Source organism: Rhamphochromis longiceps, linkage group LG6 (genome assembly GCF_057381845.1).
Source record: "Rhamphochromis longiceps isolate RC_006_pf linkage group LG6, R_longiceps_female_GT1.1, whole genome shotgun sequence".
NCBI classification, from domain to species: domain Eukaryota; kingdom Metazoa; phylum Chordata; class Actinopteri; order Cichliformes; family Cichlidae; genus Rhamphochromis; species Rhamphochromis longiceps.
Window position 1 is genome coordinate 10,269,920 of NC_140562.1, and position 22,197 is coordinate 10,292,116.

General features: G+C 38.4%; 1 protein-coding gene and 1 pseudogene across 1 annotated transcript in view; both read right to left on the bottom strand.

The window, feature by feature from the left end:
- Positions 1–1,066: 1,066 nt before the first annotated feature.
- Positions 1,067–1,776, bottom strand: LOC146667506 (zinc finger BED domain-containing protein 4-like; annotated as a pseudogene).
- A 15,125-nt stretch (positions 1,777–16,901) lies between these two features.
- LOC146667507 (cell adhesion molecule CEACAM5-like) overlaps positions 16,902–22,197 on the bottom strand; it is a 104,068-nt gene continuing 98,772 nt past the window's right edge. The window contains exons 9-14 of the mRNA XM_085408399.1: positions 20,758–21,018; positions 20,225–20,485; positions 19,687–19,947; positions 17,401–17,482; positions 17,261–17,321; positions 16,902–17,182 (exon numbers count right to left, since the gene is read on the bottom strand). Of these exons, the coding sequence (XP_085264525.1) occupies positions 17,039–17,182; positions 17,261–17,321; positions 17,401–17,482; positions 19,687–19,947; positions 20,225–20,485; positions 20,758–21,018 (1,070 nt within the window). The 3' untranslated portion in view covers positions 16,902–17,038. The remainder of the gene's footprint in view (positions 17,183–17,260; positions 17,322–17,400; positions 17,483–19,686; positions 19,948–20,224; positions 20,486–20,757; positions 21,019–22,197) is intronic.

Genomic DNA, 22,197 nt, shown 5'->3' on the forward strand with positions numbered 1-22,197 from the left:
GCAGTCGTGTGGTGGAGTTAAATGAGGACCCAAGATGCAAGAAACGTCTAGATGCAGGTGAGCGTTTTATTTACAAATGGTGAAATATACACAGAAACGAGGGTGGCGAGGACTGCACAAAGACAAGAACCTAAACTGGGAAAAACTAATAAACCTGGAACACGAGATGGAACAGAGAGACACACGGAGAGATACCAACTAACGCAGAGAAACACAGACGACGCGACGAGGAGCACAGGCAGACACACACTATAAATAGGTAATCAGGAAATGGCACACAGGAGGGGACACAGCTGGAACTAATGGGCATAACGAGACACAACCAAGTAAAACAGACTGTTTTACTACATGACTCGTGGACACGAACAGAGCACAGAGGAAAGACACAGGTAGGGCTGATAAAACACTTGAGCACTAAACACAAGAACCAAACCCTAAGAACTAATACCAAAATTAGAATAAACACTAGTGATGGGTAGATGAGGCCTCGTGAAGCGTTTCAACACATTCCCCAAACTGTATCGATACTGTGTCGACACAGTGTTGCTGTTTTTCTCCATACTGACACCTGCTGGACCTTAAAAATCATTGCAGGCAACTTACTTCAGACTTGCAACAGACACTAATTCAATGACCTAGTCATACTTGTATACACTGTAAGGTATTGTACTGTCCATGGAATCATTTTATATCTTTTACATTTCAAATATTGTAGACATCTTTAAAATATATTGTGAATGTCATTAAGTGAAAATTAGAATGAAAGTATTGTAAATGTAATTTTACCCATTTAAATGTAATTGACTCAGAGTTTATTATAAATTTTTATTCAGAAAAATAAGTTTATCCAATGTTTTTGCATTCAGTCTATTGTGGTTTTTTTTACACTATTTCCCCAGCTTTGGAAAATACATGTTCACTGTAATGCCAGGTGGAAAAGGTTAGGATAAGATGTTCGTTAAAGGATCCTCTGATCGTGGAATGTTTCTCTCCGCCAAGTAGCGCTGGACCTCAGTGATGGAGTCTGCTGTTGTATTGTTTGTTTGTCTGCCAACTTCTTCATCGAGCCGATGCCACGGGTTTTCTGAAATAATAAAAAATTAATGCCGTTTTAGTTTTTGTCATCTACTCCAAATTAGTACACATTAGCATCAAAATAAATGTATGAATAAGCTGATAATACTGAACTTGCCTGGAACAGGTGACTGCTCTGATGAAGGTCCAGGCTGTGGCTCAGATGTTGTGCGGGCAATTACTGCAGCACACTCCACTTTTAGGCAATTGACTGCCTCGCTACACTTGGAGGAACTACGAAATCCGAGTTTTTTAAATCTGGGGTCTAAAAGTGTTGAGAGGGTCAACACACTTAATGACTCCAGATTAGAAGCAGTGTCTGTGACACGATGCCTAAGTTGGTCATGGAGATGGGTGGCAGCTTGTGTGTGTAGATGTAAAGAGTTCCGCTCAAGTGCACAATATAGCATTTTCATCATCGGGATTACCTTTGATCCTGAAACTCTCCTCAGACAACTCCACTGTGGCCTGATGGAAAGGGGCCAACACAAGAAGTGCTTCCCTTATGATGTTACATTCATCAGTCGTAAGTGGACTTAAATCTGTTGGAAGAGAAGCAAGAGATACCCAGACTGCTTCTTTCTCATCATGTAGCCGTGACAGCATCTGATATGTGCTGTTCCAACGCGTTGGTACCTCGTTGATAAGTTCCAAGATGGGCCGTCCCATCTGCTGCTGCACTTGAGCAAGCTTTTCTTTGGCTGTAGTGCTGGATCTGAAGAATGATACGATTTGTCTAGATTTATCTCTTATGGATGAAAGTTCAGGGATTTGATCGCATGATTTCTTGACTAATAAATTGAGTTTGTGTGCAATGCAAACTGAATGTCGAATTTGGAGCAATAATGTTTGGTGCTGCATCGGTCACAAGACACCTTACCTTATTTGTGATGACCCAGTCATCCATCATGCCCTTTTTGAATTGGGCCAAACTGTCTGCAGTGTGACTTTGTGGAAAGTGTTTCACACCCAACACAGATGTACACAACTGCATTTTCTCATTAATGTAGTGACAGGTAAGAGCCAAGTAAGCCTCCATATTCAAAGAGGTCCACAGGTCGGCTGTTATACTCACTGCCACAGCTTGCTGTACTTCCATTTTCACTCGTTCGAGTTCCTCCGTATGTTTTTTGGCTATCAATTCCTTTATGGTCTGAAGATGAAACAAAACTAAATCAGTATGCAGTACAAACCTTTCTGGTTGGCAAAACATATGATGGATCAAGGACCTGAACCAGCTCCCTGAACCCCTCACTCTCCACAATGCTAAGGGGTTGGCAGTCCTTTATAATAAAATTCAGGACTGCCTGGTCCAGAGCAATCTTCCTAGATGCTTGATTTCAAAATAATAAAACATTAATTTAAAAAAAAAAAATGATAAAGCTGCTCAATGTCTATATAGGCCTACCTGTGTTCATTCTTGGTGTGTTTGTCTCCTGATTTTCATGTTTTGCTCTGTAATGCCTAAACATTGAGGAGGTGCTTTTGTTTGTGTACGAAAGCTCCGCAGAACAGATGCGACATTTAACCTGCAAAAAATAAAATAAATATTTTACACTGCAAGTCACAATGCTGTTTTTCCTATTCTGATAGATTACACTGAAACAAAGGCAGACACACAGTTAACTTATTTGCAGTTAAAAGATCGAAATGATCCCACACAGCAGAAACTTTTCTTTTTCTTTCGGGCTCCATTTTGTTGTAGAGGGATATGTATTTTTTTTTCTTTGTGAGAGTAATTTTGGATTTTTTGGTGGCGACTCATTCCGTTGACAGATGCTGATGCGGTACCTTTTAAACACAGTTTGGCGTGTTGGCAATGAGCGATACAGCAGCTGTATCGATCACGTGACTTTTTCTTAAAGGACACACTATAAGGTATTGTACTGTCCATGGAATCATTTTATATCTTTTACATTTCAAATATTGCGTCAGTGTTGCTGGACCCATCACTAATAAACACAAAAAACAAGGGTCGCTGGGTCAAATGACCCAGGATCATGACAGTTTTAACCCCTTTTTGTGGGCTGATCAGCCACTATTTAAGTTTCCCCTATGTCTCGTTAAGTTACCTCAGTTTTTTTGAGTTATCAGTATTGTTTGTCAACTTTGAGTAGAGTTCTGTTATTTTGACCTCTTTTATGGGCCAAGATTTTGATTCTTTTTGCATGATTTAACCAACTATGTTTTTGGGTTAAATAAAAAAAATCCTTTCTTGGCCTTTAACCTGTGCCTAAGTTTCCGTCACTGCTCCGTCCATCACAGTATCTGATCGATACTTTGTTTCTCTCCCCCTTAAGTTCAGTAGGTATAACTAAATTGTATTAAATAAAGTTTTTAAAATTTTAATTTCAATCACAGCTCACACCCTGTATTTTCACTTCCCGGCAGACTCAAGACTATTTTGTCATACACTCTGGCAAACCCACACATGTGGTAAAACTGTGGGCAAAAGTGATTTTTGTCATGGCTGTGTGCAGGCAGGCAGGGGGATAGGACCCAAAATGCAGGACTCGGAGGCAGACGTGAACTCAAAATACACAGCTTTATTGCTGGAGCAACAGAACAGAAACTAAACTAAAGTGAGAATACAAAAAAATAAACTAAGCAGGCAGATGACCGGAACACACAGATAACCTGAGGGTGCGACATGACACTGAGCAAGGGCAAACACAGGGCTAATATACACAGGGAAGTAATCAGGGAATGGAAGACAGGAGGGAGACACAGCTGGGAGAGATCAAGGCTAATGAGACCGGGGGAGCAAAGCTGGACACACTGGCATAGTACACAACCTTTCAAAATAAAACAGGAAACAACAAACAAAGATGCAGACTAAGAAACACGGACTTTACACGGGCAGAATTAAACCTAAACTAAACATGAGACACAACCTAAGAGCTAATCCCTCACCAAGAATAACTGAACAAGTGCACTGTGCCACCTAATGGCCTGAACCTAGAATGGCAGTGTAGTAGTGCGAGTGCAAGTTAATGATGAAATGAATGGAACTAAATTTGAAATTAACAATGTTTGTTTTATGTCTCACTTTTTTATCTGTCTGTTTTAAATCGATTTCTATTGTTTCAAACCGCTATAAATCCAAACACATCATTTTGGGGTTGATGCAGCAGTGTTATAAATCTAATCATTGTACATAGTATCACTAGGAAGAAGCAGTGGATCACAAAACACCACATACAGTGTGTTGAAACTTTTGAAAAGTATATTTATTTTTGCCATTGAAATGGGTAGAAAGTTTACTTTTAGCAGTGCCAACATTAAACTGTGCCTCAGACCATTTAGGAGCTGTAGGTATCAAAATACTGCAAAAAATGGTTCAACGTGAACACAGTGAGGTTTGTCCATTCTGTGTAAGCTGAACTGCACCAACTGCAGACCTCGTGTTCAGTAATGATGGGCAAACAAATTATGGCAATAAATGTAGTTTACCGATTTGAGATAACCTGCACATGATACTTGTCTTGCTGATGCTGAATGCTCTCATGATACAATTGTTTACCAGTGTGAAGTTTGATTTCACTTCCAGATCTTGTTTTCCAGGCTATGATGGTGTGTATGCAGGCTCCTAGCAGAGCCAGGTTTTGAGGAAACTTAGTATGCAAAACACACTAACATTTTTTATTGCAGTGTTATAGGTCCGGGGTGGTGCTGCTCCAGAGGAGGAGACGCCTTGATGTTGCCTGGGACATGCTCTGGCTAACCTTTTTCTTTAAGACAGGAATCTAGGGTTGATGAGTTGACTCATGGGAGTGTCCATGCATCAAGAGGAGGGGTCCAGAATTACATGAATTACATGAAACTATGTTTTCTAAATTAGGATTTTTGCAGTGATTTGTGTGATTAACAGTTCATTTACAGGTATTGAGCCTATGCAAAGTGTTGCATCCATGTTCAGATGAGGCTTTGATGGCCTATAAGTGAAGTTCACTGAACTAAGGAGTGTTATTTGATGATGGTTGACATGCTTTCCAAATAGACGTTTTTCCTCCTAGCAAGGAAATATAGGTGCAGCAGTCAGAGTGTTGCTGAAAGGAATCTCCTGAGAAATCTTCAGAGGCCCAGTGAGAAGCAAGAACCATTCCAGGCATAGCTGACAGCCCAGGCAGTGGTTGAGGTCAAAGGTCGAGCTGGATGGGGACCACGAAACTGCGTTGGAATGAGAGCTGTGCCAAGGGGGCTTTCCAGAGGCCAACAGAGGAGATTGTGGACAACAGATGGGAACCTGAAGGATGAGGGGAGCGTGCCACGCTCCATCGACAGCGCAGAGGGAGTTCGAGGATGGCATCATGATTCTGTGAAAAGCACAGGAACCAGAAGCTGTGGAGGTGATGACAGCAGTTTCCTATGAACATCACCTAATGCTGTGTCACTGTACTATGCATACGATGACACTCTGAAGACTGCTGGGATCATAAGAACAGTAAGATGACTGGATCCAACACCCTTTCCACAGAGGAATTTTCCTGGAGAGGATGGACAACTGAGGAGTCATAAGTATCCCCCACAAGATAAAGGCCTGAAGTGAGGTGATGGGGGTTGATAAAGGCCATAAAACAGGAGGGCTGACGAGGCCTGAGGCCTGCAGCTTTCAAGATAGCTGAGACCCATGTTTGAATGTCATTCTACATACATTTGGACTCTGGTCCTGTGGACAGTGATGGGAACAACTGGAAGGGACATCTACGAGGCACTGCAGAACTTAACTGCTCTGCAGAAATATGTGGCAGACCACACATCAGGAGGAGACGCGTCACAAGGCTGGATAGCCTGGTTGACATCTGGACCATGGTGGAATATGTTCTTAAAGTTTTGACTCCCATTCTTACATTGTTGGCATTGTTTTGCTTGGTTATAGGTTGCATCCTGCCATGTGTAAGATCGATGGTGAATAAAATGATTGCTAACACCTTTACCAACTTTATATTGTTGCAGCAGAGTGACATGGATGCTAAGGCTAATGTGTGTGTATGAAATGAAGCCTGCACTGAAAATGTTGACAAGTGGTGTAGAGCTGAAGATATATATACGCCGTATAGCCTTAAAAAATGACAAAAGATCAGGGGGTGGGCAACTCCAGGCCTCGAGGGCCGGTGTCCTGCAGGTTTTAGATGTGTCCTTGATCAAACACAGCTGATTCAAATGGCTAAATTACCTCCTCAACATGTCTTGAAGTTCTCCAGGGGTAATGAACTAATCATTTGATTCAGGTGTGTTGACCCAGGGTGAGATCTAAAACCTGCAGGACACCGGCACTCGAGGCCTGGCGCTGCCTACCCCTGGTTTAGATGAACTGCTGGACTTACAGACCAGCAGGTTTAGGGAAGTCATTTATGGGGTCACACACTGACCCACCACACATACACACATACTTACACAACGCACAGGCAAGGTACTCTTTGTGTGTATGTATACGTCATATGTTAATGAACCTATGTATGTTCATGTGAGCTCAATAAAAGAACAATGTTACGGGGAAGCGGACGAGGGCGACTGGGGTCAAGTGAAGGAACGTCGCTTGTCGTAGTTCTCTCCCTCATGCATGAGTAACACGAAGAACTTTGCCTACTTGTGTCCTGCTTTTGCTGTGTAATCAAATTGTCCTTAACGTTCCAGCGAATAAGTTTACGCTACAAACCTATCATTAATATTTCTAAATTGTATAATTTTGACAGGATATAGTTTTATGAAGAGCAAAATATTTAAAGTTAAAGTTTATTTTTTTAAGTTTATTTAATCTGGAATAATATTCCTGTCTGTTTTTATTCATATTTATGTTTAAAAAACATTGTTTTTCTGTGTTCAATAAATGTTTATCTTGTTTGGCCCCCGACCTAAAGCGTGCCTTAAGTTTTGGCCCCCTGTGCAATTGAGTTTGACACCCCTGTTTTAAACCCTTTGGAGAGAATGAAATGTAAGTCGTCCTTTCTTTATCCAGGATTCAAATGTTTTTAGGGAAAAAGTCTCATCATATGTGCACCATCTGAAAGTTTCAGCATAATTTGTATTTTATATAATTTGACAACTTTCTGCCATAATTTCAATGTAAAACTTTTCCAGTTCAATTTTATGTCTAATTTGTCTGCAGGAAATCCATCTGCAATAACTGCTTGAAGTGTAATATTGGTGCATAATTCAAATTCAGATTTTTTCCATTATCCTTGTAGTCTTTGTTGTCCTGCAAGGTAGTAGTTTCTTAAGCATGGTAGAGCCATCCCTCCTCTTTCTTATCCTTGATGCAGAACACTGAAATGATTCTAGGTTTCATAACCTGCCAGATGAATTAGGAAATCTATTTGTCCCACTCTGTAAACTCATTATCACTTACTTCTACCGACAGTGTTCAAAAATATATAAAAGATAATATATAAAAGACGAGGAAGGATATTCATCTTCATTTTTAAATAGTATAAGGTTCCATCTTTGAGAGTTTAAGTTTAAATAATCAGCAATTATATCAGATACAATGTCAGGCACATACCACAATGTGCCCGTGCACATTGTGCAAAAATATCATTTTGCACAATTATAAGTGAGGGTGGAAGATGATCGTAACAGATGGCAGAGAGAGGGGAATCTTTCCCTGACATTTGCATGCTTTTTTCAAACAAACATGATCGACATAAACTTGTGCAGCTATTCGCTGTGAATGGCAGGTGTGGCCATTCATTCCTTTGAGGCACTGCCTCGCTTTTTCTGTCATTTCCACATAAATTCTATGTTTACTTTAAAACTCCCTGTTATTGATGTGAGTTAATGTGAGTCTTAAAGTGTCTGACCTGAACCACAATGTTAGAAAGTTGTGTCCAAAAGAGGAAAGTAAAAATTGTTTTAAAAATACTCAGTCAGTGAAAATAGCTGACAGTGATATGACCCGTACCACATACAGGAGAAGACCCACAACATTGTCAAACTCATTTCTTTTTAACAAAACAAGCCAGAGATGTTTCAGTGTGAGAATAAAACCTGAAGTCTTTCCAATTCTGTATTTATGTTTACAGCCTTACATGCAAATTCTTACATACAAAGCAACATTTTTACATTTAATTTTAAATCTTTACCAAGGACATAATAAAAATGCAAAGGCATAATTTACAGTGGTTCCCAGCATTAAGCACCACTTAATGATCAAAATAACAAAGAAGGTAGAAAAACAAATGTATTTTTGGTTCATCAGGCTGAGAGTGAGAATGACTTGAAGGGATTTCACAGTTATGTACAAGAATTACAGATCCTTCCATCGTCATTTTTTTTTCTAAAATGTATCTTGAATAAAAACACTTTTGATAACAAAACAAATACATGCTAACTTGTTTTGACTAAATATGATGATGTGGGAACTTTCAGGCTAAATATCTTTAGCCTGAGTCTCTGTCACGGTTCTGGGTCCGTTGGACCCAGTATTTTGAGTTTATTGTGTTTTGGTTCACTTTTGCATCATGGATTATTCTTTGTTTCTCTGGTACTTTGTGTTTCAGTTATCTTGGTGTTTTGGATTGTTTCTCATTCTCTTGTTGTGATGTTTATTATTATTATTATTATTATTATTATTATCATTATTAGAGTTTCATGTTTCTATTATCCATGTTTTAGGAATGGTGGTTTCATGTATAGTTCAGTTCAGAGGAGGAGCCAGACATTTGAAACACCCGGGGCTTAGCCCTAAAGGGTAGTATGCATGTGGGATTTTTTTTTTTTTTGAGGGGGGGGGGTGTAGAAATGACTGAAAGATTAATAGGCTCTGTTTTGAGTTTTGTTCAAAAAAGAATGACTTCATATAGGGAAATATATATATCACACATGCAGGACACCTTAAACTAGTTTTTTAATTGAGCAGCAAGACAGAACGAAGTCGGGGCTGTATCAAGACACAGGGACTAAACCCCAATTCAACCAGACGCAGAACTGATCCAGAATTAAAACAGGACTACAACAGTTCAAAAGCAGGATTACTGAGGACTTAACCAAGACATAACCACAATCAGAACTAGATGATAGTAGCACTAAAAATCATCATAGACCTGCACTACACTTATTTATTTAATTCTACCAAAGTACAATATTTAGATTGAGAAAAGTTTATATAATTATTTAGCCTTGTTGTGCAAACAAGCCTGCAGAACTTAATAAATATAGAATTTGAAAAATAGCAAACCTAAAAAGAAACACTAGGTACGAGATACATGAGTACCTATGATACAGTGATACTTTTAGTAAGCAACCATTTGACTAACATGTGTGTCTCACCTGCTCTTGTTCATCTCTGTTCTGTCCTCATTCTCCATCTCAATCTCTGCTCCTCTCTCTCCCTCTTTGTGCTGACAATCATCAAATATACAGTTGAAACCAGATATTTACAAACTCTTCAGATCAAAACACAAACACTTTTTTAATTGTAACATCAAATCAGACTAAATGTTTATTTTTTTAGATTGATAAATATAAAAACATATTTGTTAACTTTAAGAGTAAAGAGAGAAACTGTCTGTGTTTTTTAATTGCAAATGGCACCAAATTGTATTCAAATTGAGCCACACTTATGGAGCTCCACGATTCTTTTCCTGGTGTTTTGGTTGACATCTCTTGATTTTCCCATGTCAAAGAAACAGGCTCTGTGTTTTGCCTTATATGCATCCACAGCTGTGCCACCAATTTACTCACATGGACTCTACTAACCTATCAGAAGCTTCTTCAGCTCAGAATGGAATCGTCTGGAGTTTTCTTATTAATTAACAATAAACTTAGTGTACATGTACTCCTAAATTTAATGAAAGTGATAAAAAATAGACAGCTCTGTCTCTCTTTATTCTGACATTTAACTAATTCAAAATATATTTCAATATTTATCTAAAACAAAAGTTTACTCTAAATTGATGTTGTACAGTAAAAATGTTTTATGTTTTCTCCCTAAAGTGTATGTAAATATCTGGTTACAAATGTGAATATCCTGCTGTGTACTGAAATCCCTCTTGTTTTGCATAGAAATATACTGAACAACATACAAAGCATAATATATAAAATAACATTTACCTGAGTTTTTTCTTTGAAAGAACCCTCTAATGTCCATTCTTATATTTCAGTACATAACTGAAACCGAATTAGTCGGGGAGGGTAAGAACTGAAAATATGAAATAAACACACGTAAGCTAAGACTCTCTAAAAAATAGCATTTGTTCGGCTTTTCATTTCGCCATTTGTTGATTCACTTGAAGAGCAAGTAAAATAATATTGGTCAAGTGATCAGTTTCATATCAATCTTTCGTGATGCACCGTCATATTTACATTATTTGTACGGTACGAATGATTTGCTTTGGTACCTGCTCAAACTTAAGCTCTCCTTAGTATGGCTGGCTCCGTCTCTCCAACAGCACACTCACGGGCAGCAGCTCCCCCCGCCCCCTCGCTCAGTCGCTTAGTGCCTGAGCTTGGATCATACCAATATCAGGGGGGGATTCACGCACAGTCGTAAATTCCCACAGTGTGCACTATGTGCTTCGAATATTGTGTGTACTTTTTGTTTTATACAGTTGTCAGCCAGGCATCTAACTATGAAAAAATTACACTCCAAAATACCCCGGGCTTCTGACAAAACAACCCGGGCTTAAGCCCCGTAAGCCACCCCCACGCTCCGCCCCTGGTTGGGGACCGCTGGTTCAGCGTGTTTGGAGTGTGTAGTTGTGTGAATGCCTCACAGGCATGGAAAATGAATGGAAAACTTCCAAAATTCTGCTAAAATTTGCTTGATTTTGAAACTTAACTACATCCTTATACTTTCACGTAGAAACTCCATTCAAACTTTAAAACATTCTCAGATTATTGGGCTATTCATGTATGATTCAGCTTTTTCATATCTGTTACCGTTTTAATTTAATGCCTCTTTAAGTTTCCAGTTGCAGCTTTGTGATTTTTCAGAAAATACATGCGTTGTTATGGTTGCTGTGCAATTAACTCAGAGTGGACACTTGAGCTTTTTGAATTTTCTCTTCATGTCCCAACAACTTCTTACTACTCGCTCAATTTCCACTCAACCCCCACAAATTATACATCAAAACGTAGGTATTTTTGCTGGCTTTCAGAAAATGTCAACACAAAGTCTGAAAACTCTCCATAGACAGTCAATGGAGAGTTTGTTCAAAATCACCGCTGGATTTCTCTAATGAGACACATTTTCAAATTGTCATATCTGCTTAACAAAGCAAAGTTGAGACATGAGGCTTGTGCCAATATATCTTCAGACACTCCTGACGCTCACAATTCAAGAATTTGTTTCTCACTTGTTACCGTTTGGTCATGAATTACATTTTTTTGAGGGTAGGAAATTTGTTTCTCGCTCAGATTTCTTCAGATTTCAAACTCAACTTCAACTAAATGAGGCACTTTTTTCTCTCGTCATATCTTTTTGATGGATTTCAACAGAGCCCTGAAAATTTCCATGACTGTTCACCAACCCCTGCTGTTTCTTATGGTGAAAGAATGATTTTGATGCTGATATAGATTTAGATTTACAAAATGTTGTTTGAGGGCAAGTCAAGGCAGTTTTTGCTTCGCCTCTACTCAGTTACAGTGTATTGCAAGTCATATATGTTCAATAATTTATACTTTAATTATGAATTATGAACACCTGAAGATTCCTCCATCTCTTCTGAACAAAACGGTGTCAGAATGACCGTTCTAGCCCCTACGGTTAGGAAATTATGGCCATTTGTTCGAGAGAAATCCTGAATGTCAGAAATACACTGAAGAAAATTCATGCCTCTCTCTGTGTCTGTGTAAGAGCCATTTCGTTCGCGACCGACACATCATTAGTGGGTGGTAGACTTGTTTCGTTTTGCTCTCTCTGATGATCTGTTCCTCATGTAAATTAGTGCCTTTTATTATTGTCTGCAGTAAGGCCGCCAGCCTGTGTGATTTCTCTAAGGGAAGAAAGAATCTCAAACTACACTCTGCTTCTCTCTGTCATGCCCGGTCCAACACTTGAGCCCTACAGCTATTGTTTGCTAAAACTTGACAGCAGCTAAATCAAGCAGAATGGTTCAAATACTCGTTACACATATATGTTAACAGTCACCAGAGGGTTTATAAAATGTGTGTGTGTGTGTGTGTGTGTGTGTGTGTGTGTGTGTGTGTGTGTGTGTGTGTGTGTGTGTGTGTGTGTGTGTGTGTGTGTGTGTGTGTGTGTGTGTGCACGCGTGCGCATTTCCTCCTTCCATAGTAATAATATTCATGATAAAGTAAAAATGGGGACATCACAGGGATTCTGGGTTTGTGACTCAGGTGTATAAATCTTGATGTATGTTGAAAAGTGAACAGAGTGTTGAGATTCCAATCAGTCCTTACTTGGGGAATGTGGAGAGAGGGTGATGGGGGGAGCAGCTCGCCAGGGTTGGAGCCATCAGTGGGTGGCCATGTTGGTGAGTCTGAGAGGTGAATATTGAAACATTTCTTTCCAGATATAGACTGGCTTGATGATGAGTAAGTGTTGTATATAGTGAACTCTTCAGCCACAGAGCCATGGAGGAGTCTGGTTACTGTTCTGCGATTGATGACAGTCTCTTATATTTATTTTATGTGCATTACAGATTCTCTACTGGTGGAATATGTTTTATATGTGGAGGTTGCTATGTGTACTTTGCTAAAACCCGTGAATGGAGCGCAAACTTTGGGTTACGTTGTCCAGGGAATATCCATGTATTAATTTGGTGATGTAGAGAATATATAAAGTCTTTCTATACTTGATTCTAATCTGCTGCTGCGTCTCTTACATTGCAAGACAGAACACACAAGAGTACCTGTTCGGTCAAAAAATACAATAAACTTATCTTTTATCTGTAACAGACTAAAAAAAATTTCCACATCTCCTTTATTTGGCTGTGGGATGGGAAGCTGTAATATTTAAATAGATCCAATTTAAAATTTTCTAGCAAAATCTGGCTAGCACTACAGAAGAGGAAGCAAGAAGGGAGTGACGGTTTTCTAAATGTCATATTCTTTGAGTAAAGAAGTTGCTTCAGTACGTCAGCTTTTACTGGAATATTTACTGGATCCTATGACATCTCCAGTATTCTGGTAACTTACAATCTGGAGAGTTCCCCATCCAGATGATCAAGCTGTCAGGCTGAAATGTGGCCCTTTGCTGTACTCCTTGAAGCTATGGCCTCCCTTGGGTGCTGGGTCAATGGGATGGGATGACAGCCGGTCTGCCACTGAGTGGGATCGTCCTCCACCTGTCTCACATCTTTTAATGCATGGGTCTGCAACAATTCACGGAGTAATTTGAATAATTCGATTATAAAAAATTCTCAACAGAAGTTGTTTGTTCATCTTATCTTAGTTTAACACGCAGCTCTGTAGATTCAAGAGATTCAAGATTCAAAGTGTTTATTGTCATGTATTCAAAGAAAAAAAGGGATTTCTTTGTGCAATGAAATTTTTTCTTTGCTGTCCCCACAGAGATGCCAATTAATATATACAATAGAAATAGAACATATAAAATATAAATAGTACAGATAAATAAATGAAGACAAAAAGAAGACAATATTAAAGTGTGAAACAGAGATGTGTGCAAAAGAACTATGACCTCAATATGTTGGCTTAGTATGCAGGATGACCTGATGTGCAAAAAATTATTATTACTGTTCAAAAATAAGTCCGCTGTTCAGGAGTGCACTGATGTGATAAACTCCAGAGTAGGAGTGCTGTAGCACTACCTGCAGCAAACAGTGGTGAGTTTAAAGGAGGGCTTGGGGTGTATTAGACCATATTCATTTCAAACATTTTTTAGATTGAAGGTAAAATAATGTAAAATAGTGTGCTATATAAATTGTGTTAATATTTTTTTTGTTTTCTTGCTTTTCTTCATTGCAGCCACCACATACTCCTTTAAAGGGTTACAGGCACAAACTCCTTTATTTACTTGTACACTTAAACCTGCAGACACACACATTCACAAAAACTCATAAAAATGAAAACATGCCTAATCTACTTCATTGATGTCAGAAAGCTGTCTAAGAAGATAAATGTACATTTTTATGTCTTAGTTTAGATTGCAATGACTTTGATCTTTGATTGTTTTGCTTTAAAAATGGTTTTCTTAAAAAAAAATTGATATGGTTGGTATTAAATTACCTAAAGGGGTTTAGTTGTTGTTGTTGTTGTTGTTGTTGTTGTTATTGTTGTTGTTGTTGTTGTTTTTGACAACCATTATATCCAGTTAAAATTTAAAACATTGCAATGTCTGAAATGGAAGTCAATGAGCAATTCATTTTAAAAGACTCTCTTTTTTTATTATTGCTCATTAATAAGACATAAGTATTTCTTATCTGAACAATCGATATCTGCTGCCCTACATAGCACTAGCTTAGCACTCACCTACATAAAGACAATTATACTTACAAATGACACAACAGGATCCACTATAGGTGCTAGTGGAAGGCTGGAATGGTACTGGGGAGCCATATCAGATGTAGGGTTGCCTGGCAGTAATGTCTTTGGTCTCCTCACCTCACTACCCTGCCTGCCTTCCATTTGTTTACACATTAGGTGGGGCTCACAATCATGAGACTGATTTATTAAAAACAAAAATCCAATCAGACAGCTAGAAAGTAATTGCTCTCCGAACAGGACATTGGGGGACATACCTATGTACTGAAATGATTTGTATGTATTACTCATTATATATGACAGGGGAAGAAAAAAAAGCATGGTTTCTAGTTAAGTAGTGGTCATGTGACCTGTGGGCTAGCCTGGTTAGGGGGGATTTGGGGCAAGGTCTGTGCTTACTATGGAATTAAATCAGACCTTAAGGTGTTTGTTATCAATATACAAACAAGTATATTTATTTTGAATGGCCAAATTCTTTAAAGGATTTTTCACTCAGGGAGAGAGAGTACTGAGAGATGAAACTCAAAGCTGCAAGCTAACACTAGAGGGCAGTAAAACAAAAGAAAGAAAGAAAAAAATCAGGAACACTTTAAGAGTTTCGTCTCTTGAGACACTTTGCCTGGTCTTTCTTGCAGCCACCTTTAGTAGCTGTTTCTTTGTGGGTCTCTCTGACTTCAGTTTTGTCTTCTGTAACTGAAAAGGATGCTCCTAGGTGTTAAGATCAGCTGGTGACTTTGCCATTGATGAATACTGAGAAACTCTCCAGTTGGTTTTGTAATATGCTTTGATTCATTATCTATTTGCAGTCTGAAGGACCATCCAATTGGTTTTGCAGCATTTGGCTGAATCTGAGAAGAGAGTGTATACCTGTACTCAGAATTCAGTCTGCTGCTTATATCCACAGTCACATCATCAACACTGGCAGCCACACATACCATAATAATTCCTCCACCATGTTTGGTGAAGTTATTTTTTCTTATCCAAACACGTGTCTATTTTTGTCTATGAAGAAAGCTAGCTGTACAAATGCATTTAGTGTTGTCTTTATGATAAATCCCAACATGTGTGGATTTATTGTGAGACTCGTGTATCTCACTAATTAGTGATTGTGTCTTTTTGTAACCTGAAGTTCTGTCACTTTAATAATGTATGTTGTTTACGTTTCAAGGCATTTTTTGGTGCTTTGTGTTGGTGGTTTTGACAGCGTTCATTTGCACAGAACACAAAATATAGCAGTAAATTTAGAAATAAATGTAGCTAAATGATTTTACTAATTTGTCTTCTACTGTATGGGACTATCATGATACAAAGAGTTCAGTTAAAGATGTACCTATGAACTCTCTCTTTGCCCTTTGACCCAGTTTGTGACAATACATAAGGGAGTTTTTACAGAGAATTTGTTGTGAATATTTCTGTTAATCACTATAATTTATATTTTTTTGTAAGGAATTTAATGTTATTTTTGTAATTTTCTTTCAAAACAAACACATTTCACCATTTTACCTAGATCCAGATAGTGTGCTCTGTTTGGATCTGTTATATCAAATAGCCAGTCAGCATTAACATGACATAACTTGATGTTATACAATTTTATTGATGCAAAAAAAAAAAGAAGCACCATGGAAAATTAAAGTCACATAGAAGTTGAGGTGTAGCAGAATAATGTTTTATAAACCATATATATCACTGTGAGACATCAGAGTAATGAAGTGCTATTGAAAAATCAGGTGTTATTTAATGATTTGTTAAAAAAGTTAATCGTTTTAAAAAGTCAATTTCTTTGTGCAGTTTGAAATAAATGTGATTATGATAATAATACATCAGGATATCAAACATCAGAAAACAGACTATGATAATCATGTTTGATCACATACGTGTATTTTTCTACAAGTGATGAGGAAAGAAAAAGAGCAGCAAAAGATTATTTTGGTTTGTGAAAATGAAACTAGCTCCAGTAGCCACCATGCTGGCTAAATTATGACGCTCACTGAGTGAACAGACCAAACCTCCCATGATGCAGCTTCTTTCTGCTAATGGGGATTTTGGCTTTGTTGACCAGATCTTGTTGACTGCAGGGTGCAGTCTGGATGGATCCTCTTCATCAATGGCTTTTGGTTCATAGACACAAATTAGTTGATTCTGAGTATGTAGCATGAAATTATATTATGATGGTGGAAAAAAAAAGCTTAAAAACAGAAGAAGAGTGCTCAAGCAGGCAATGCATTTCCCAGATATTTAATTTGAATCTTCTAGCGAGGCTCATCGTATTATGTGAGGAGCTGCTCACCACAGGGCTGTACTTTTTAATTTGATTTAACAGCAGTGTAACACAGTAAACTCAAAAAAGTTAAAGTAGGTGGTTTTTATATTAACAAGAGTCAAACTTGTAATTTGAAAAAATAAAATAAAGATTTTATGTTTCTGTGGTGAGCGTAATTAAATCATGTATGATCTGCATGAAGTTCAACAACTTTGTTACATTTATTCTTGTTGAGATGATGTGATACAATCTAGGAAGACTGATTAGTTGCCTGGACTCTTTCATTCAAATAGTTTTCAGTTTTTAAGTGTAACTTTCTGTTCCTCCAGGTGTCTGTGGGGCTGAACTGCTGTTGCTGTAGAGAGGATCTGCCTGGTTTTTAGAGAAGTGGATGCTGGCATACTGAAGATCATCCTGTTCCTGTGGCTCCTCCTGATCAGAGAGACACTGCATAGAAAAAAATGATCTTAGATTAGAATGGTGAATGATGATTTTTTTTTACTGCAATTATATTTCTGGTTTCACCTGTTCTTTGTTGTCTGCTCTGCCTTCAGTCTTGGATGATTCCTTGGAATTCCTCTTTTTTCTGAGGAATGAAATGATAATGAACAAAAGAACAACACAATGACTGAAAAGTAAAAGTTTAATGCGACAGATCTGCTCACCGAATCCAAAGGAAGACAGGGAGGGATGTGACAGACAGGAGAACAGCAGCAGTTACTCCAGCAGCTTTTATCTTCTTTGCTCCTGATCAAGATCAAAGTAAAGCACTAATAGTTAATTGAGTATTCCATAACGTTCGACCTGTGTATGGCCTGAACAGTGTTGGAGTTTTAGGCTACAGAAGCCAAGTTCTTCTCCAGTGAAAAATAAAAATAGAAATCTATTTAAACACAGCAGAGTAACGTGACCTCACTCTGTTAATCTCAAACAGTGTTTTATCAAAAATTTTCTCTCATGTCAGTTTCGTCTTGATGCATTCTTAATCACCCAGGAAAGTAAATCTCCAAAAGTTGATTCTGTTAATCTTGACTTAGCGTTTTGTGGGAGAAACGTTTCGTCACTCATCCAGGTGACTTCTTCAGTCTCAGCTGACTGCAGGTTTCCCCAATCTTATAAACAGTACATTTGCATAATGACTGAAACCAGCCCACTGAAGGAACACTGGGCTGGGAGGTCAGTTCCTTAATCTTAATTATGTAAATTAAGATTTGCAGCTCTGAACATCACATCCAGAACACCCTGGATTGTGTTGAGAAGGTGAGAGATGTCATTATGGAGGCAGATGAAACCATGATCTCTTACGACGTTACATCTCTCTTCACTTGCATCCCAGTCCCGGAAGCGTTGGAGGTAGTCTGTAAGAGATTACAGGATGACACCAACCTCAGCAACAGGACCCCTCTCAGCATCGACCAAGTGTGTTTGCTTTTGGAACTGTGTTTTCATGTGTGTCTTCAAGGGTCAGTTCTACAGGCAGAAACATGGGTGTGCCATGGGCTCACCAGTTTCACCCATCGTGGCCAATTTGTACATGGAAGAAATGGAAAAGAGGGCTTTGCTATCCTACCCTGGAACACCACCAAGCCATTGGTTCAGATATGTGGATGACACCTGGGTGAAAATCAAATCTCAGGACGTACCACATTTCACGGATCACATTAACTCGGTGGACCGACACATCAAATTCAAAAGGGAGGATATGAAAAGTGGCAGGTTAGCCTTCTTAGACTGTAAGATTTACATCAGTAATGGGGGACATCTAAAAGCTGATATTGGTCAGTGGTTGCTGATGAATGGTCATGAGAATTTACATAATTAAGATTAAGGAACTGACCTCCCAGCCCATTGTTCCTTCAGTGGGCTGGTTTCAGTCATTATGCAAATGTACTGTTTATAAGGTTGGGGAAACCTGCAGTCAGCTGAGACTGAAGAAGTCACCTGGATGAGTGACGAAACGTTTCCCCCACAAAACGCTACGTCCAGATGAACAGAATCAACTTTTAGAGGTCTCATTTCAGTTGTCTAAATGCACTTTATACTGTAAATTAAAAAGCCTACAATAAACAGTGGCAGCAGTTGGCTATTGTCTCTGAAAACAGGGTTAACTGGGCGCGCCCCTTATTCCACTGAAAACTGTAGCACATCTTAATTTCATAGCCTCGTCTGCATTCGATTAAAAATCACTTCAAGCTGAGTCGCCTGCAGCTTTATCTGGCTGGGTGCACATGGGCATTATGGATAAATCCCTGGTTTTTAACAGGAGGTTAAAATGTCACTGGCTCTGCTTTCAGTATTCTGAGATCAGTTACAATCTGCTTTTTGCATGGAAACAGGACTAGCATTAGCAATAAACATGGTTCTTGTCATCGTGATAGATAAGTTACAATGTTGATTCTTAGGACTCTTTAGCACATGAATAAGGAAAGCCTTGACAGCAGACAGTGGGACTCCTGCCATATTCTGTTTAACCACACAGGCAAGTTGAACAGTTACAGGTGCAGCCAGTATTTTATTTTTAATATATTTAAATTATCTTTGTAAATCAAGTTGCAGGCCTGGTTTTCTGAACTCATTAATGATTATTTTGAGATATTTGGCCCTCACAGGACAGACACCATACAAACATATGCTTTTAAAGATGATGATGGATTAGTGTAGATTCAAAAGAGCAAAGTTTTTAAAATCAGCTCTGGTTTAATTATCTGTAGCAGCGCTATGAGTCCATACAACACTGAAGAGGAAACATTTTGGCAAAATAAATACTTGTACATGTGTACATTTAGGTAGTAATACAGTTCTATCTGTGCTGAGGTATTTTGACAGTGATCTGTTATTATAAATTCTAGTGCCATCCAATAATTAGCCATAGTGCATGAATGTAGATTGTGCCTGACTTTTTGACTGCACTCCTTTCTGAGTGTATCCAGTATGTAAATATAAATGATTACCTGGCACAATGGTCTGCTGTAAGGTGGAGTTATGACGTCCCAGCTTGTTCTGGGCTTCACAGTAATAACGCCCACTGTGTTCAGGTCTGAACTTGGTGACGGTGAAGTTCTGTCCAAATGCTTTTGGTAAATTTTCATCCTCCTTGTACCAGGTGTAGTTAGCTGCTGGGTTAGCATCACTGCTACAGGTCAGAGTGACTGAACTGCCCTCCACTATCTCAGCAGAGGGACTCACTGACACAGAGGGAAGCTTTGGAGCATCTGGAGGAGAAATAAGGACAATGACAACATGGTTGGTTATAAATATACTCAAGTCTTTGCAGGCTTCTCACAACGCTACAAAAATTATAAAAGGTAACATTCAGAAACCTTACTTATTTCCTTGTCAAACTTCCTTATATTGTAATAAACAGACATGATTGTGCAGTAAATCTGTTTTCACTCTTCATGATAATGAATTAACTCTTATCTCTAAAGTTGATGTTAACTGTTCAATTGAGATCAAAGAACTTAAAGCTTATAAATGTATTTTACTCACATTTCACATCAATGTTTCTGCTTTCAGATCTCTTTTGTCCCAGGTCATTATCAGCTGTACAGTAATACTTTCCAGAGTCAGAGGGCAGGATGGAGCTGAAAACATGTTGGTTTTGGTAACTGAGAGGGTTGATGACATCCTCCTTGTACCAGGTGTAGTTAGCTGCTGGGTTAGCATCACTGCTACAGGTCAGAGTGACTGAACTGCCCTCCACTATCTCAGCAGAGGGACTCACTGACACAGAGGGAAGCTTTGGAGCATCTGGAGGAGGAAACATAAGAATGACAACATGGTTGGTTATAAATATACTCAAGTCTTTGCAGGCTTCTCACAACAAAAATTATAAAATAATAATATGTAGAAACCTTCCTATTTCTTTGTCAAACTTCCTTATATTTTAATAAACAGACATGATTGTGCAGTAAATCTGTTTTCACTCTTCATGATGATGAATTAAGTCTTATCTCTAAAGTTGATGTTAACTGTTCAACTGAGAACAAAGAATTTAAAGCTTATAAATGTATTTTACTCACATTTCACATCAATAGTTCTGCTTTCAGATCTCTTTTGTCCCAGGCCATTATCAGCTGTACAGTAATACTTTCCAGATTGAGAAGGCCGGATGGATCTGAAAACATGTTGGTTTTGGTACCTGAGAGGGCTGATGACATCCTCCTTGTACCAGGTGTAACTAGCTGCTGGGTTAGCATCACTGCTACAGGTCAGAGTGACTGAACTGCCCTCCACTATCTCAGCAGAGGGACTCACTGACACAGAGGGAAGCTTTGGAGCATCTGGAGGAGGAAACATAAGAATGACGACATGGTCATAAAAAAACAAATTAAAAAAATTTATATTCTAAAAAGAAAACATTGTAAACCCCCTAAAAGAAAGGATTTTGACTAAAGTAGCATACAAACACATTCACGTAAATAAAGAAAAATTTAATATAATTCCTTTAATAAAACAAAAAGTAGTGAACTCACACACTGTTGGAGAAGGGAATCGCTCATATCCTTTCACAGCACAGTAAAGACTGTCTACAGTATCAAATGTGTTCAGCTGTAAATATTGTTCGTCTGATGAAAGTTTGTGTCCATTCCTGTACCAGATGTAGGAAGATTGATCGGGTAGCTGACAGTTGTTGTGACATGTCAGCTCTGTCCAGTTAGAATAAGAGTTTACTGTTGATCTCCTCACATGTACCTGGAGCTGTGGATCTGGGAGTAAAAAAAACAATGACATTATATCAGAAATATCTCAACATCTGCACAGATACACATGGAAATGTTTAAAGTCAATTCCAGTCAAATATTTTTTACCTGTAACAGTCAAAGTGACTCCAGGTGATCCAGTATATTTCCCTCCTGGATCGTTTGTTATGAGCATGAACTTGTACTCAGCTGAGTCGCTCTCTCTCAGGTCTGAGATTCTCAGAGTGCAGTCGTTGTTTTCACACTGATACTGAACTCGACCTGAATACTCTGGATCTGTTTTCAGGTCCACAGGCTCATTATCTTTGACTGTAGTAAACCAGAACATTTTCTGGATTCTTGTCTTTATGTCATTTATAGTCGATAGGTATCTGAATTTGGAGTGTATTTCTGCTGTTGATCCTTTGAAGGCGCAGACCTGAGTAGAAGTGTAAGTCACCACTGTAACACAGAGCCCATTATAGAAAAATCAGAAAGCAGACTTATTTATATTCACTTTCATAGATCTGAATTCAATTTCTAAGATTCCATTTAAACATGTTTCATAGAGAACAAGACAGAATACAGCATAATACTGTTCTTTAAAGTGAGACTGGAACCCGTCAAGAATCTCATATATGTTTGCAAAAGGTTTAAACTGAAAAAGACCCAATTACTTTTTTTTAAATTGACATTTAGTTATCACTGTACAATACCATCAACTTCAACAATTTGTCACTACATGCATTTTTCTTTTTTCTGTATTTAAACAACTAAAAT